Below are 13447 nucleotides of genomic sequence, written 5' to 3'. Positions count from 1 at the left end.
TTATCTATGTATATCTGTCTATCTAATTATTATATACTATTATATATCATATACATGATATCAGGATTCCACATTAGCAGTGGCCTGGGCGAAAAAATAAAATTGACACCAGGCTGCTAAATTTCCAAAAAGGCTTTAAAAAAAAAAAAATCAGGCCACCTAACGTGGATTGTTATGTTTTCATTATTAAAGGAGACCTCCGGATGATTTTCAGATTTTTACATTTGAACAACTACAAAATTAGTTATACTGAGGACAGAGTTTCAGAATTTATGATAATTGGGATGAAGAATAAGAATATTTTCAAAATTTAGAACAAATTGCAATGAACAAGGATGATGACATGGCAGAGTCACCATAAGAATGCATGAGTTGGGGCTCAAGGAAGCGCTCAAGGAAGCACAACAAAAGAAGATGGCATGCATAGATTATACACAGGTGAACTTGCAAGCAAGCGGTATTGTAATGGAATTTCACTGCTACATTTCTGAAATATGTGAGCCTCCTATGTCATCAACCTTGTTCAGTGTAATTTGTTTAAGGTTTTTCAGAGTATTGTTTCTCTGTTCAAGAACCACAATAAATTCCAGAAATCTATACATGGAGTTGTCAATTTATGTACTACATGATGTGAAATTATGAAAATCGTCTGGAATGTTCCTTTAATTATCCAGCCACTACATTTCTTTTTCAGGCAACTAAAATATCACATTTATAGATGTTAGTGGCCCAAACAGGCCAGCTGTGAAAAAAAGAAAGAAAAAGAGTTAATGACGAACCCTGTAAATGAAGAGTTTGTTTGCAAAAACTGATAAGTCCATATTTGCCAAATGGAGATATTTGCGATTAAAGTTCAAGAAAAATAAAGAGAATAATAAGAAAATTTTTGCTTCTTTTGACCATAACTTAAAAAATATACCTTTATATCTAGTAACCAATATATCATTTAAAAGGTATTATTTTGTACTTTATGACAGAGATCGTACTTCAAAATCTTCAAAAATGGACTTATCGGTTTTTGCAAACAAACCCTTCAAATGGTAATATACATACATACACACACAAATATTAATACACCGTATGTATATATTTATGTTTATATATATATGTATATATATATATATATATATATATATATATATATATATATATATATATATATAGATATATATATACAATGTATATATATATATATTGAAACAAAGAAAAGGAAAACTGACCAGAAACAAATAATATATGGTGAAAACTTTGATAAAAGAAAATGGGTTTTCATCCTGATGAAAACCCACTTTCTTTGCTCAAAATTTTCACTATATATTATGCACTTTTCCGAAAAGGAGGAACAGTGAGAGGAATAATGATGTCAAAGCTACGCACCAATTTCTCCTATCTTTCTCAAATCTCACATAGTCCCTCTGCCTTTATCTTTCATAATCTCAGGGAACAAAAAAAAAAAAAATCTAGTATCTTAATACATGTATTTTCAACAGTCAAAAGCAAAACTGCAAATTATTTGCAAAGTTACACTGCATGTTAGAGATAACTTTTTTATTGATTACATTTAAACAAACAGAATGGAAAAGGTTTCATCATATTAATTTGGAGATAAAATAAAGAGGCTGCAAAATTCTACAGTTTCAGGTGTAAGTAAATTTCAGGGGAAAGTGGCATTGTTGATACAAACCATGTACAAAAATATATCAGCTCACGAGTGTATCTGTATTGAAATCGATTTTTACATTTCTTGATGTCCTGAATGGGCAGGACAATCTTTAAACTAACTGTGAACTTTGACCTTTGACCTTCACCAAATATTGTCCTTGGTCGAATTACTGATTGTTCCAAGTTCATCACAAGTGCAACAAACTTGAATAAATAATGTCAAGAGTTTCTCCAGATCTTGACATGAATGTAAAATTTCAGATTTTCTCCTCTACTTCTGACCCAGACTTTATGATAACTGATATTTTTTGGTTTCATTGGCCGACTCATTTCGGTTTTATTGGCAGAGGTGTGTATTCCGACTCAACTGTCTTTGAATACAAACATCAATGATGGGGAGCAGCAAACCTCAAAACATGACAAATTTTGTTTCACAGAATTGGTAATTACTGAAGTGGACACTAGGAGACATGCATAGCATTGCTTAATGGTAGGACATACATACTGTCTACCATTACTCTCCATGTTTACTCTGAAATGATGTGTAAAAGATTGGACAAATTTTATTAAAAATCACATCAAACCTGTCAAACTATTTGCTTTCTCTTCTTAAGTATGTGCATTTTGAAAATGAAATTCCTTTAGCAATGATTCCCAAATACAAGAATATGCTTCAACTGCACATATGAATGTATTTTTCTTGATTTAAGAGTTCTTATCCTCTGTGCATGTAATTTCTAGATTTCTCAAAGCACCATGCTTTTTATTTTTATCTAGACTGGCTGTCGGTAGTGATGACGAGATCAAAGCAGGAAAACATGTTTAAAATGTCATGGTGATGCTTTTGACAGAAACAGGTGCATGAAGTAATAAACGAGTGATGAATATCTATTTGTAGTGGGTCTGTGCTCTCTCAATAGACCGGTTTTGTAATGTATTTAGATTTTATCCATGTTTTCTTTACAAAAGTTGCCCTTAACAATCACAAAGCTTGCCTGAGGCTTACCCTACTTAGCAAGAATTAAGTGAATTCCAGCCTATGGAACTTAATGGGAGGGAACAGGTGAATGAAATGCTTTGTTATAAGGGTGCAGGAAAAGAAACATCCACAAAGTTTAATCACAGAATCACAGAAACTGTCTTTTGTCACAGATAATTTGACAGGACAATCTTATAGGCAAACTGATTTATGACCACATAGAAGTTTGCCACCAATCAATTCTGCAATAATTACAATTACTACAGTAAAGGCCACAGAAAACTAACCTACTATATTTCTGCTTTTTATGCAGCAGCTGCAATTATTGCAGCTTTTGATAATTGCAATCATTTCTATCACAGGCCCCAGGAGACAAATTTGGACCTAATAATACAATATACACAGTCAGGACAAGGCCAAGAAATGCACAATAGGTACAAGAAATTTCAAACATGCTATATGTACTAGGACTTTACTAACAACCATTAATGCCACTTTCAAATCCATGATAATTCTCAAAACATGTTACAATACACCTGTCAATGACTTCATCTATCTTAACATGAGCTATCACATTAATTTCATACACAAACCAGTCACATGGCGAGACAATAAGAATAAAAAACAGGACAAGTAAAAGTAGATATCCTTCTGTCACCACCATGCCTTTGTCCTGCTCAAAATTATTCTCCTGCTCCGTTTTTCTTTCACATGCTGTGCTGATATCAATTTGCCTTTGAGTGATAAACATATAAATCCATACCTAATCATGCGTAGGAGACAACTTAGTCGAGTCTACAAAACAAGAAGTAAAACAGGCAGCTAAAGCTAGATACACTAGGCAGAGCTAGAAAACAAGTTCTGACTTTTCTGGACAGATCCCGAAAAAGAATCCACGCACAGCACATATTAATCAGGACTGGAACAACAGGCAAAAATATCACAGCTTTTGTAGATATCATTTTTATCTCCTTTACACATGTAGGAAACATTACAAATGTACTGGCAGGGAATGCATTGGACTGGCCCACAGGAAATCTGGGCCTTGTTGCATAAAGCTTGAATTCAAACCTAACTCAGAAAATCAAACATTAGTCTCTGTACACTTAATTCTGATTGCAGCAGACATTTAGTATTCCAGTGATAATGAACAAGTGCTGTCATCTTATAGGTTGTGATGATCCTAAGGAAACACTCATGGCATATTACTCTCAATTACTTGAAAATTTAGAAAATCTTGGTGAATCAGCAAAAACCAGAACAAATTGGGGAAGGAGTACAGTAGTTAGCACATTCTGAAATCTGGAGGTCACTAGAGAGAAGCAAATAAATTTGTGACTAGTCAAAGAGAACTCTCCATGCTTTGTATATAACAGTAAAATTCATGTTTTTTTGAGGCAGTCTCCTTTCCTGGAAGCAAGAGATAGCATGAACAATTGTGTTCTTCTTGACTTACTGTGAATTTGGATCGTGCAAACAAGACATTCAAAGAAAATGATTATTCAATGAAACTTTGCATATTAAATAGGTGGAAAGTTCTCAGTGACTTGCCCCCAACTTCATAATCAGCCTGTGATAATCATTATTAAAAGCTGTAACTTTCTGCTTAATGCCTAAAAGTATTCTCCTGATTCAAGCAAAGTTATTTCATTTCCCCATAACAGCACCTTGAATTGAGAGGCCTTGTTTCTTTTAAAAACTTCTGGTACACCTGATTTGCAAATTATGCTGTAACTGGTAACATCCCACTAAAAAGTAGCTGGACAACATGTAAAACATTCTCATGAGAACAGGTCTATCTATCTCCGTCTCTTTCGTTCCCTCTCTGGAGTGGAACGTTCAGAACTTGAAGAAGAGTCCTCCTCGGAGCTTTCAGAGGATGGATGGTAGCGTCTCTTCTTGTTGGGCCACTCGCTGCCGGCGTGACCCCTTCTCCTGTCGTACTCATCTCTCCGTGGGCTACGATCACGGTGACGACTTCGGCGGTCGTCATCGTCCCTATCAGGCCTTCTGTGGTGAGTGTCTCTGTGCTCCTCGTGGCGGTGTCTCATCTCATCTCTCTCATCATACCTTGATCTCTCCTCCCTCCTCTCTCTTCTGTCCCTGTCACTACGGTGACCATTCTCTGACCTCCGCGCACTCTGGTCTTTGTGATTCCTTTCCTTCTTGCTTCTGCCATCTGTTACGCCATGGTCAGAATCTGAACTCCTTCTCTCCCTTTTAACTTTCACTTTTCCAAACCCACTCCTCCGGCTTCCTTCCTCTCGGCTGCCTCGTCTCTCGTCACCGCTTTCACTTTGTGGTTCGCTCTTCAGTCTCTGGTAGCCATCTCTCCTCCTGCTCTCACCATGCATCTTCCTTCTGTCCTCCTCATCACTGTCTGGTTCTCTCTTGATCTTCCTGTCGTCATGACGATGCCTGGAGCTGGACTGTCCTCTTCTTTCTTCTGTAGCTGAACTATCGGATGGAGAATCAGACCTGACCTTCTTCTTTCTTTTGTCTTTTTCCTTCCTTCTGTCTTTCCAGTCATCCTCACTGCTATTGTCTCCATCTGAGGGATGTGACCTCTTCTTGCTCTTCATCTTCTTCTTGTCTTTCTTCTTTTTTGATTTCTCTGATTTCAGCCTCTTCTGCTTCTTTTCCATCTTCTCAAGTTTTCTGTTTCAATTCAAATGAAAGCAAAACATGGTAGTCATATCAGATATATTCCCAATTTTGCATTAATGTCTACAAGAAACAGCAAAAAATCAACATTGATAATCATCATAATGTAAACTTTTTTCACTATCATCTTACGTCATTCTTCACTTGATCATGGGACTGCTGGTTTTGCTCAACCAAATCAAAAACATTATGTGAAAATGATGCATAGTGACACTCTTTAGTACAGCTCTTTCCCTTCAAGTTCTAAAGGGTATATTTCAACAGTTATGTGTCCTTGGTGTGTTCCAAGGCTAAAGCCAAGAAAAGATCTCTTGGAAAATGATATGTTCTGAATTACTAGTTTCAGAGTAATGCTTCTATCACCAGCGCATGAATTCTCCTGGTCTAAGCCTCTCAAAGTGACAAAGATGTATACAGACTAGACATCAGGCTTGCTCAAAGGTACAGTGAGACCTGTATAACATGATAAATGTAGCTCATCTACCAACTGACTTGCTGAACTCCAGTGTATGCAAAAAAATAAAAACAAAACAAAACAAAATCGAAAATGATTGGCATTCCATTAACCCGTTAAGGATGGCTTGATTTTGCTGCAACACGTATTTCCCATAGATGCTTGCCCTAGTATACTCGGGACTCGTCCTCAACAGGTTAAATGCACATATATGAGAAAGTAAGTTTTAGTTCCTGTAGGAAGTGGATGCTATTCACTCAATAATAAACATTCATAAGGAAAGATTTCTACAAAAGTTAATGAACTGGCATGACTTGCTTATCATGTACTTCACAACATGTTCGTGACAGTTGCAGTACTATTATTCGCTTGGGTACGAGATGATGTGTCAGGATACCAAGTCAAACCAACAAGGGGCCAGACTACTCCACTGGAATATATGCCGAGAAGTTCCCTCCAATTATTATATAACCATCAACTGAGAGCTGAACACATATTTGCAGCTAGCAAATGAAACATTATTGTCCCTCAGGTTCACAATGAAACATTCCTTGCTGCCAAGCTGCTGTTGGTACTCACTTCAGTAATTTGACCTTCTCCTTCATGGAGAGAGACTTGAGGAAGGCCTCCTCCGGACCAATGTCATCTTCCTCGTCGCTACTGGCAACCAATTTCTGCCAACACCAAAGAGAAACCGTACAACAATAAGAGAAATGGAAAGGAATTACACTGGATTTGTCTCACAGCTTACACAAAGAAGATGAGAATCACTGAAATAGAATAGTATGACCATCTGTGGGAGACAAGTGCTAAAACCTTGAATAGAAAAAAATAGTAATATGGAGTCACAAGTGTCTTACAATTTACCAAACAGCATGTGGTGTCAATTGGACGTTCAGATTCTTATCATCCTTCCATTATGTAACTTTTTGAATAGCTTGATCACATCATTTCTAATGATAAGGCCTTGCAGTTTGTGTATCTCTATAACATCAAACAAGCAATGGGGGGGGGGGGGGGATGTACATTTGGCCTCCTCTTTGACATACACCGGTATGCTATTGACACAGGTGTAGATGCCATACTCGAGTAAACCAGCTTAGGGACACACTTAAAGGACAAGTTCACCTTCATAAACATAAGGATTGAGAGAATGCAGCAATATTTGTAGAACACATCAGTGAAAGTTTGAGGAAAATTGGACAATCGATGCAAAAGTTATGAATTTTTAGAATTTTTGTGTTGGAACCGCTGGATGAGGAGACTTCTACAGCTTGTGAGTCATATGCGTACAACAGTATAAAGAAAATGTAAAGAAAATTCAACATATTTTCACTTTTTTCGCATAATAAAAGAGCACTTGACTTGCCTCTTTCTAAAGGCAGGGGGAATGATATTACCCCTAACATATGTCGGTAACGAGTCAAGAGAATGTGTACTTTTTTCAAAAGATGAAATTTTGTGAAATTCTCTTTGTATTTTCCTTATATTGTTGTACGCATGTGACATCTAAGTTATTCATACAATGCAGTAGTCTTCTCATCCAGTGGTTACTGCATTAAAACTTCAAAAATTCATAACTTTTGAACGGATTGTCCGATTTTCCTCAAACTTTCAATGATGTGTTCTGCTAATATTGCTACATTCTCTCAATCCTTATGTTTATGAAGGTGAACTTGTCCTTTAATGGACTTGGCAGCCTTCACGAAATCCTTGAAACTATTTTGAATGAGATAGAATATACAAGAGATCCCAATCTTGTACGAATAATCTACAGTGACAGAGATAAAAATTATCTGAATACGTATATTCCATATACACACGTATACATATTAAAGGGGCATAGTCCCGGTAGTGTAGATGGCGCTGATCATCGTTAGCATTGATACGAAGTTTACCGAAGTTGAGCTGTCATCAAGAGTAAAGTGCGTAGGTGTTGCTAAGTAACGTTGCCTTTGTTGTCTTCTTTGCGCATCGCGCAGTCTGTAGTAATGCCAGGGTGCGTGCATATGTGCTTGTTTTTGTGACATCACAAAGAAGTTTGCTAAAGCTGTCATCCCCTTCAGCCGATTCATGAGCCGAACTGTGATCGGACCACTGACTACACTGAATCGGACTTCTTCGGACTCGGGAAAGTGGGCCAAAGCATAAGCGCCAAAGAGAAGTCGATAGCGTAGGTCTCTATAGAAAACTTGCGCCGTGCGCCCGCGTACGCATTTAACTAAAACACTGGGACCATGCACCTTTAAAAAGGGAAAACAGCTCATTCAAATCCAACTGATGACAAAATAATGACAGACAGACCTGTGTAGAAGTAGAGATCTCATGATGAACATGTAGTCATAATTACACACACCTGATTGCTGGCTCCTTCATTCACTTTCCGGCCCAGCACATTTTGCTTCAGGGTCAAGCCATCTCTTCTCATCTCATCCATCAGCTCAGATTGGTCAGCGCTTGGGCCGGCCACTTCATCCCCCTTGGAATGGTCGAACATTGGACACTGGTGTATGAAATAGAGGATATGAAAGCTAATTGTAGTGAAACAATATTTGAAAATACCACCATGGACAACGAGGCACTAAAATACTTCATGACAGTATAAATGGATAATGATGAACATTCACGGATACTATTTCATTCTATTTTTTCACAAAACTTCTATACATCATTACGGTCTTGCTTCAATTAGCAACTGCTCGGACATCTGATATGAGAACAATGGTTGACATTCATATTCAAACAGAAAAACTTCAAACAGTTATGGCCACTGAAATTTTGGATTGCACAAAGAAGTGAAACTGATGACACCATTACAATACTATTATTAAAGTACAAGTTCACCTTCATCAACATAAGGATTGAGAGAATGTAGCAATATTAGTAGAACACATCATTGAAAGTTTGAGGAAAATCGGACAATCCATTCAAAAGTTATGAATTTTTAAAGTTTTTGTGCAGTCACCGCTGGATGAGAAGACTACTGCAGTGTATGATGTCACATGCGTACAACAATATAAGGAAAATATAAACAGAATTTCAAAAAATTTCATCTTTTGAAAAAAGTACACATTCCCTTGACTCATTACTGACATATGTTATGGGTAATATTACTCCCATTGCCTTTAGAAAGAGGCAAGTCAAGTGCTCTTTTATTGTGCAAAAAAAGTGAAAATATGTTGAATTTTCTTTACATTTTCTTTATACTGTTGTACTCATATGACATCACGAGCCTTAGTAGTCTCCTCATCCAGCGGTTCCAACACAAAAATTTTAAAAATTCATAACTTTTGCATCGACTGTCCAATTTTCCTCAAACTTTCACTGATGTGTTCTACTAATATTGCTGCATTCTCTCAATCCTTATGTTTATGAAGGTGAACTTGTCCTTTAATGACAGGACCCATATAATGTATAAGAGCATATAATACAAGAGCACGTAATTCAAAGAGGAATTCAATGTTTATTTTATGAAAATTGGTTTTGAAATGGCAGAGACATCCAAAACAACTGATCTGAATAAAAAATGGGGCCCACCTATTATAACGATCGTTTTCTTTTACTTTGTCTTTGGATATCTCTGCCATTTCAAAACTGATTTTCTATTAAATAAACTTTTATCTCAGAAAAAGTTAAAAGCTCAATCCTCATCTCCACCAGTACTACACTATACCTTTAATATGAAAAGCTCATAAAGTCAGGGATAGAACATTTTCAGGGCAGGCAGGTTTCCTAACATGATACAATACATTGTAATATATATATATATATAAATACTCTCTTTTTTTTGGGGGGGGGGGCATAAGATATTATATCTCTTACCTCTCTGTCTGTGTTGACGTGACCCCACTTTCGGCAGCGAATGCAACGCACATTCCTGACGGCAATACCGAATGGCTGATCTTGCACGTCCATATCCTTGGCGAAGCCCTCCCTGGGGGCGCCCCGCTGCCACTCAAACTTGTACTCCTGTTCGGTGTCTTTCTCCTCCTGCTTCAGGCCCTTCGGAGGTTCATACATGAAGGTCAGCCCATGCTTCACCCGGACGTCACCCATCAACTGCCTGGATAATCATAACAATAACAGCAATAACAAGAAAAATGCTAATAACTAGTTCTTTCCAAGAAATTTTCACTTCCATGACAAGAATCTCAATCATGTTCACTTGAACAACTAGCGCACCTGACGAATGCTTGAGTTGGCACACTCTCAATACACAATATTGATTGTGTTCTTCTGCATCAGGGAGCTGAGTGAATGTAATGCAAGGTTGGTGTAATGTCAAAAACAAGGATGTCATTTGAATTTATGACAAACAACAAACTCAGGGTGAATACATTCTCACTTTCGAAAATAAGATGACAATGCCCTGACTCAACTCAATCCTGATCTTAATTTTCTGTTACAGGTGTCCAAGATTTGTGGGCAAAGGCTTGAATGTCTAACATCAATTATCCATGTGAAGAGTGGCCCTATCCAGAAATGCGGGTAGTTTGCAGGCACAAACCCTTGTTGGTCGTAAAGGAGTCTGCGCCATGACTACTACATGCACCGCATTGGCACTTGCAGCCTCTCAACCCAGGGAGAAGCTACAGTACAGGGCCTATGGGACTGTGCCAAGGTGGTGCATGTAGTAGTCTTGGCGCTGACTCCATTACGACCAACAAGGGTTTGTGCCTGCAAACTACAATGCGGGTCAGGCCGCAGCCAATGCGGCACATCCTCATCCCAGGTCAGACACATCCAGTCCATGCCTTCTTGGTCTCCACATCCTCTAGAGCAGGAAATGGACAAACATGACACATTGATGGCAGTGCATATAACCCTACCCTTTCCCTTGATGTATTTTATTATGCTGAAATGTGAACAACTACAAATGAATCTCACTACGTTAAATATACGGTATCACAGAGACCTACAACCCTATGCCCAGTTACTTTCACATCACAGTCATTTCTTTCAGTCTTTTGCATGATCTCATGATTTATGAACTGGTTGCTTTTACTTAAGTCACTTAAAAACTTGGGGTTTCTAACTTCACATCTTTTACTCTGACAGCAAACACTCAGACTCAAAAACTTCATTTTCTCAGATAGCTCATGCATAATTGTATAATGAAGATACAGTTAAAAGATTTCACAGGTTTTCCTCAATTTAATCTTACCTGTTATCAAATATTTCTTGTTCCCTTTCATACTCTGCTCTAAGAGCATCTTGTTTTTTCTTTTCACTGTCATGTCGCTGTTCTGCAAGCCAAACCTATCAAAGAAGAAGCAAAAAAGATCAATACACCTTAAAAAAAAGCAAGCTATACAAGGTAAGTATTAAACAATCTTTAACATTGGCATGGAAGTTTTTATGAAGGATGTGCATTACAAAATTGTATGTGGATGTACATGTACACAGCACAGAGTGAGAACATTGCATCAAAGTAAATATTTAGGGTAAAACCCCCAGTATTCGGTCATTTAAACTTTTCTGCAATATTTTTCAAACTAAAATAATACATACATGTATACATCATATCTACAGCAATGTATGTGAAATATATCAAATTTCTTTAATCTCAATTTTTATTTTGTTAAATATCACATAGAATTTCACAAAATCCCAAAATATATCACATTGAAAATTCCCCAGAATACGGTCACCGCCAGTATTCGGTCATGCGATATGCACGTTCAAAGTCAATGCGTGTTCAAGGCAGCTGAAAAACGCGCTGCGCACTACCTTGTTGGCGCACAATTACATCGGCGACGTTGCGGCGCCCGTTGGTGACCGAATACTGGGGAATCGGCACTTGCATTCAACCCTTGTACATCGAGACACTGCATCGGCACGTACGGAACTTTTGTTTTTCTTTTGCGTTTTTGAGGATACCATCACACTCCAAGCTTGTGATAAGCAAAAAATCCTGCAAGAGAACAGCGTACCAATACTTCTCGATTTTTAGCGCTTTTTCAGCAACCCGTACTCTACAAACTGGGCTCAATCCATGCGCGCTTCTGGAAAGTCGCGCCAATTCTGCACTTTTGACGGCGAAATTTGGGATTTTGGAGGGATTTTTGGAGGGGGCTAAGGGAGTTTCCTCCCTGTTGTGAATGAGTATGCAAGTATATGAATTGGGCATACTCGTGAAATAGGCCCCACCACTACGTGTCCGTACAAATACTACGGCGGCTCGCCTGTTTATACTTGTGAACTCAGCCCCACCGTGTGGCGTTCTTCGGTAGATAAGCACGGCGGTGGGGCTTTCTTCCACAGTATAATACTCGTGAATGCGGCCCCACCAAACGGCGTTTATGCGAGATGCATACGGCGGTGGGGCCGATTTCCACAGCATAGCATCTTTCGTCCTCCCTTTCTCCCTTTTTTTTCTTTGGTCTTCTACGGAAGGACTCCCTAATATCCCTTGACTAATTTAATGGCCAATTTAACCATAAATACAACCCTACCTAACCCTAAACCCTAACCTAACCTTGCTTGCTAACGCACGGGTGCACGCGCACTGCGGTGGGGCCTATTTCACGATTTTGCCATTATGTGATTTGCGTGTGTTGTGACAGTAGAACTTACTGGCTGGTGATTAGTGATAAGCTTACAGTGTGCATCATTTACTACAGGTACATGTATTTTAGGCCTACATGTAGCTGTAGTAGGTCTCTATGAAATTCAAAGGAAAGAGTCAACCCGCACACACGTCAACGAGTGGGACTAACAATGTAAAGTTTACGTTTCTACACTATGATGCAGCAGCGCACGCAGATAGCGATTGCTTCCAACGAGTCTAACACTACAAGCAAACTCACTCTTTTGATGTTTGCGTATGACGAAGGATGAAAGAATTTTTTGCACATAAAGTTGGCAAAAGATTTCCCCATGTTGACGGCGTTTTCCAATTTCCACTCGACTGACTGATTTGCAACAACAACGCAACGTAGCTAAATCATCTGAAGAAAAAGCTTGCATCGATATGCTAAGACCCTTTTTACGTTGAGGGCAGCAGATATTATGTGACCAACAAGCTTACTCATGACCGGTGATGTCACCGAACTAAATTTTAGTCCGGTGGGTGATGTACAGTGGTGGTGTGAGGAGATTTGACACCATGGTGTGGTGTATATAATATTATGCCTGTCTTTTTTTAATGCTGGTTTTTCTGTATACTCTGATATGTCATCTATGCAGATGTTAATTTGATGATTTCAAATTATTTGCTTTCCCATGATTATTAATTACAGCAAAAGTGAGGAAACACCTGCTCTTTATAGGGCGCCTAAAACTAGCGGAAGAGTAGAAAGCTGATTATGATTATATATCTCATAAAAGAAAATGAATAGCGCTTTATTAACGAGCATTAATCTGTAAAGGCATATTATTCTATTCTATTTCCAGCCCATGTTCAAGTTAAAGGGGTGGTATAGTTTCCGTTGAGATGGGGCTTCAGGTTTCCAACGTTTTTTATGATGATTTTTAATGAGAAACCTCATGAAACTATGAAAAAGCATGTTATTATAATTCTAAGAGGAATTAGAAGGTTATTTGATGAAAAATTGGTTTTCAGATATCTAAAACAAGGCGACCCTAGTAAAAAGTGGGTCCCACCTTTTATAAGCACTTCAGTCGCTTTGTTTTACTTTGTTTTTAGATATCTCAACCATTTCAAACCCGATTTAGGGCCTATTTCA

The 13447-nt window shown here is 38.1% G+C and overlaps 1 protein-coding gene across 1 annotated transcript; it reads right to left on the bottom strand.

Annotated features, from left to right (window-relative positions):
• Positions 1-1533: 1533 nt before the first annotated feature.
• On the bottom strand, positions 1534-12695 carry LOC140243665 (uncharacterized). Its single transcript, XM_072323329.1, has 6 exons — positions 12569-12695; positions 10924-11018; positions 9582-9822; positions 8116-8262; positions 6339-6433; positions 1534-5299 (listed from the first exon to the last, which is right to left on the bottom strand). Exons 1-6 carry the CDS (start codon positions 12638-12640, stop codon positions 4441-4443), a joined length of 1509 nt encoding a protein of 502 aa, XP_072179430.1. The 5' UTR covers positions 12641-12695; the 3' UTR covers positions 1534-4440.
• Between the last annotated feature and the right edge of the window lie 752 nt (positions 12696-13447).

The sequence above is a fragment of the Diadema setosum genome, chromosome 20, assembly GCF_964275005.1.
Source record: "Diadema setosum chromosome 20, eeDiaSeto1, whole genome shotgun sequence".
In the NCBI taxonomy this organism is placed as follows: Eukaryota; Metazoa; Echinodermata; class Echinoidea; order Diadematoida; family Diadematidae; genus Diadema; species Diadema setosum.
The sequence above is the reverse complement of the archived record's forward strand: the minus strand, read 5'-3'. Positions and strand labels throughout refer to the sequence as shown.

What these genes read in the sequence shown, in the direction of transcription:
- LOC140243665 (XM_072323329.1), bottom strand. Translation starts at nt 12,640, where the DNA reads ATGGGGAAATCTTTTGCCAACTTTATGTGCAAAAAATTCTTTCATCCT. An exon ending in ATGAAGGAGCCAGCAATCAG is followed by an intron (nt 6,434 to 8,115) that starts GTGTGTGTAATT and finishes TGGTGTTGGCAG; the next exon opens with AAATTGGTTGCCAGTAGCGA. An exon ending in GAGAAGGTCAAATTACTGAA is followed by an intron (nt 5,300 to 6,338) that starts GTGAGTACCAAC and finishes GAATTGAAACAG; the next exon opens with AAAACTTGAGAAGATGGAAA.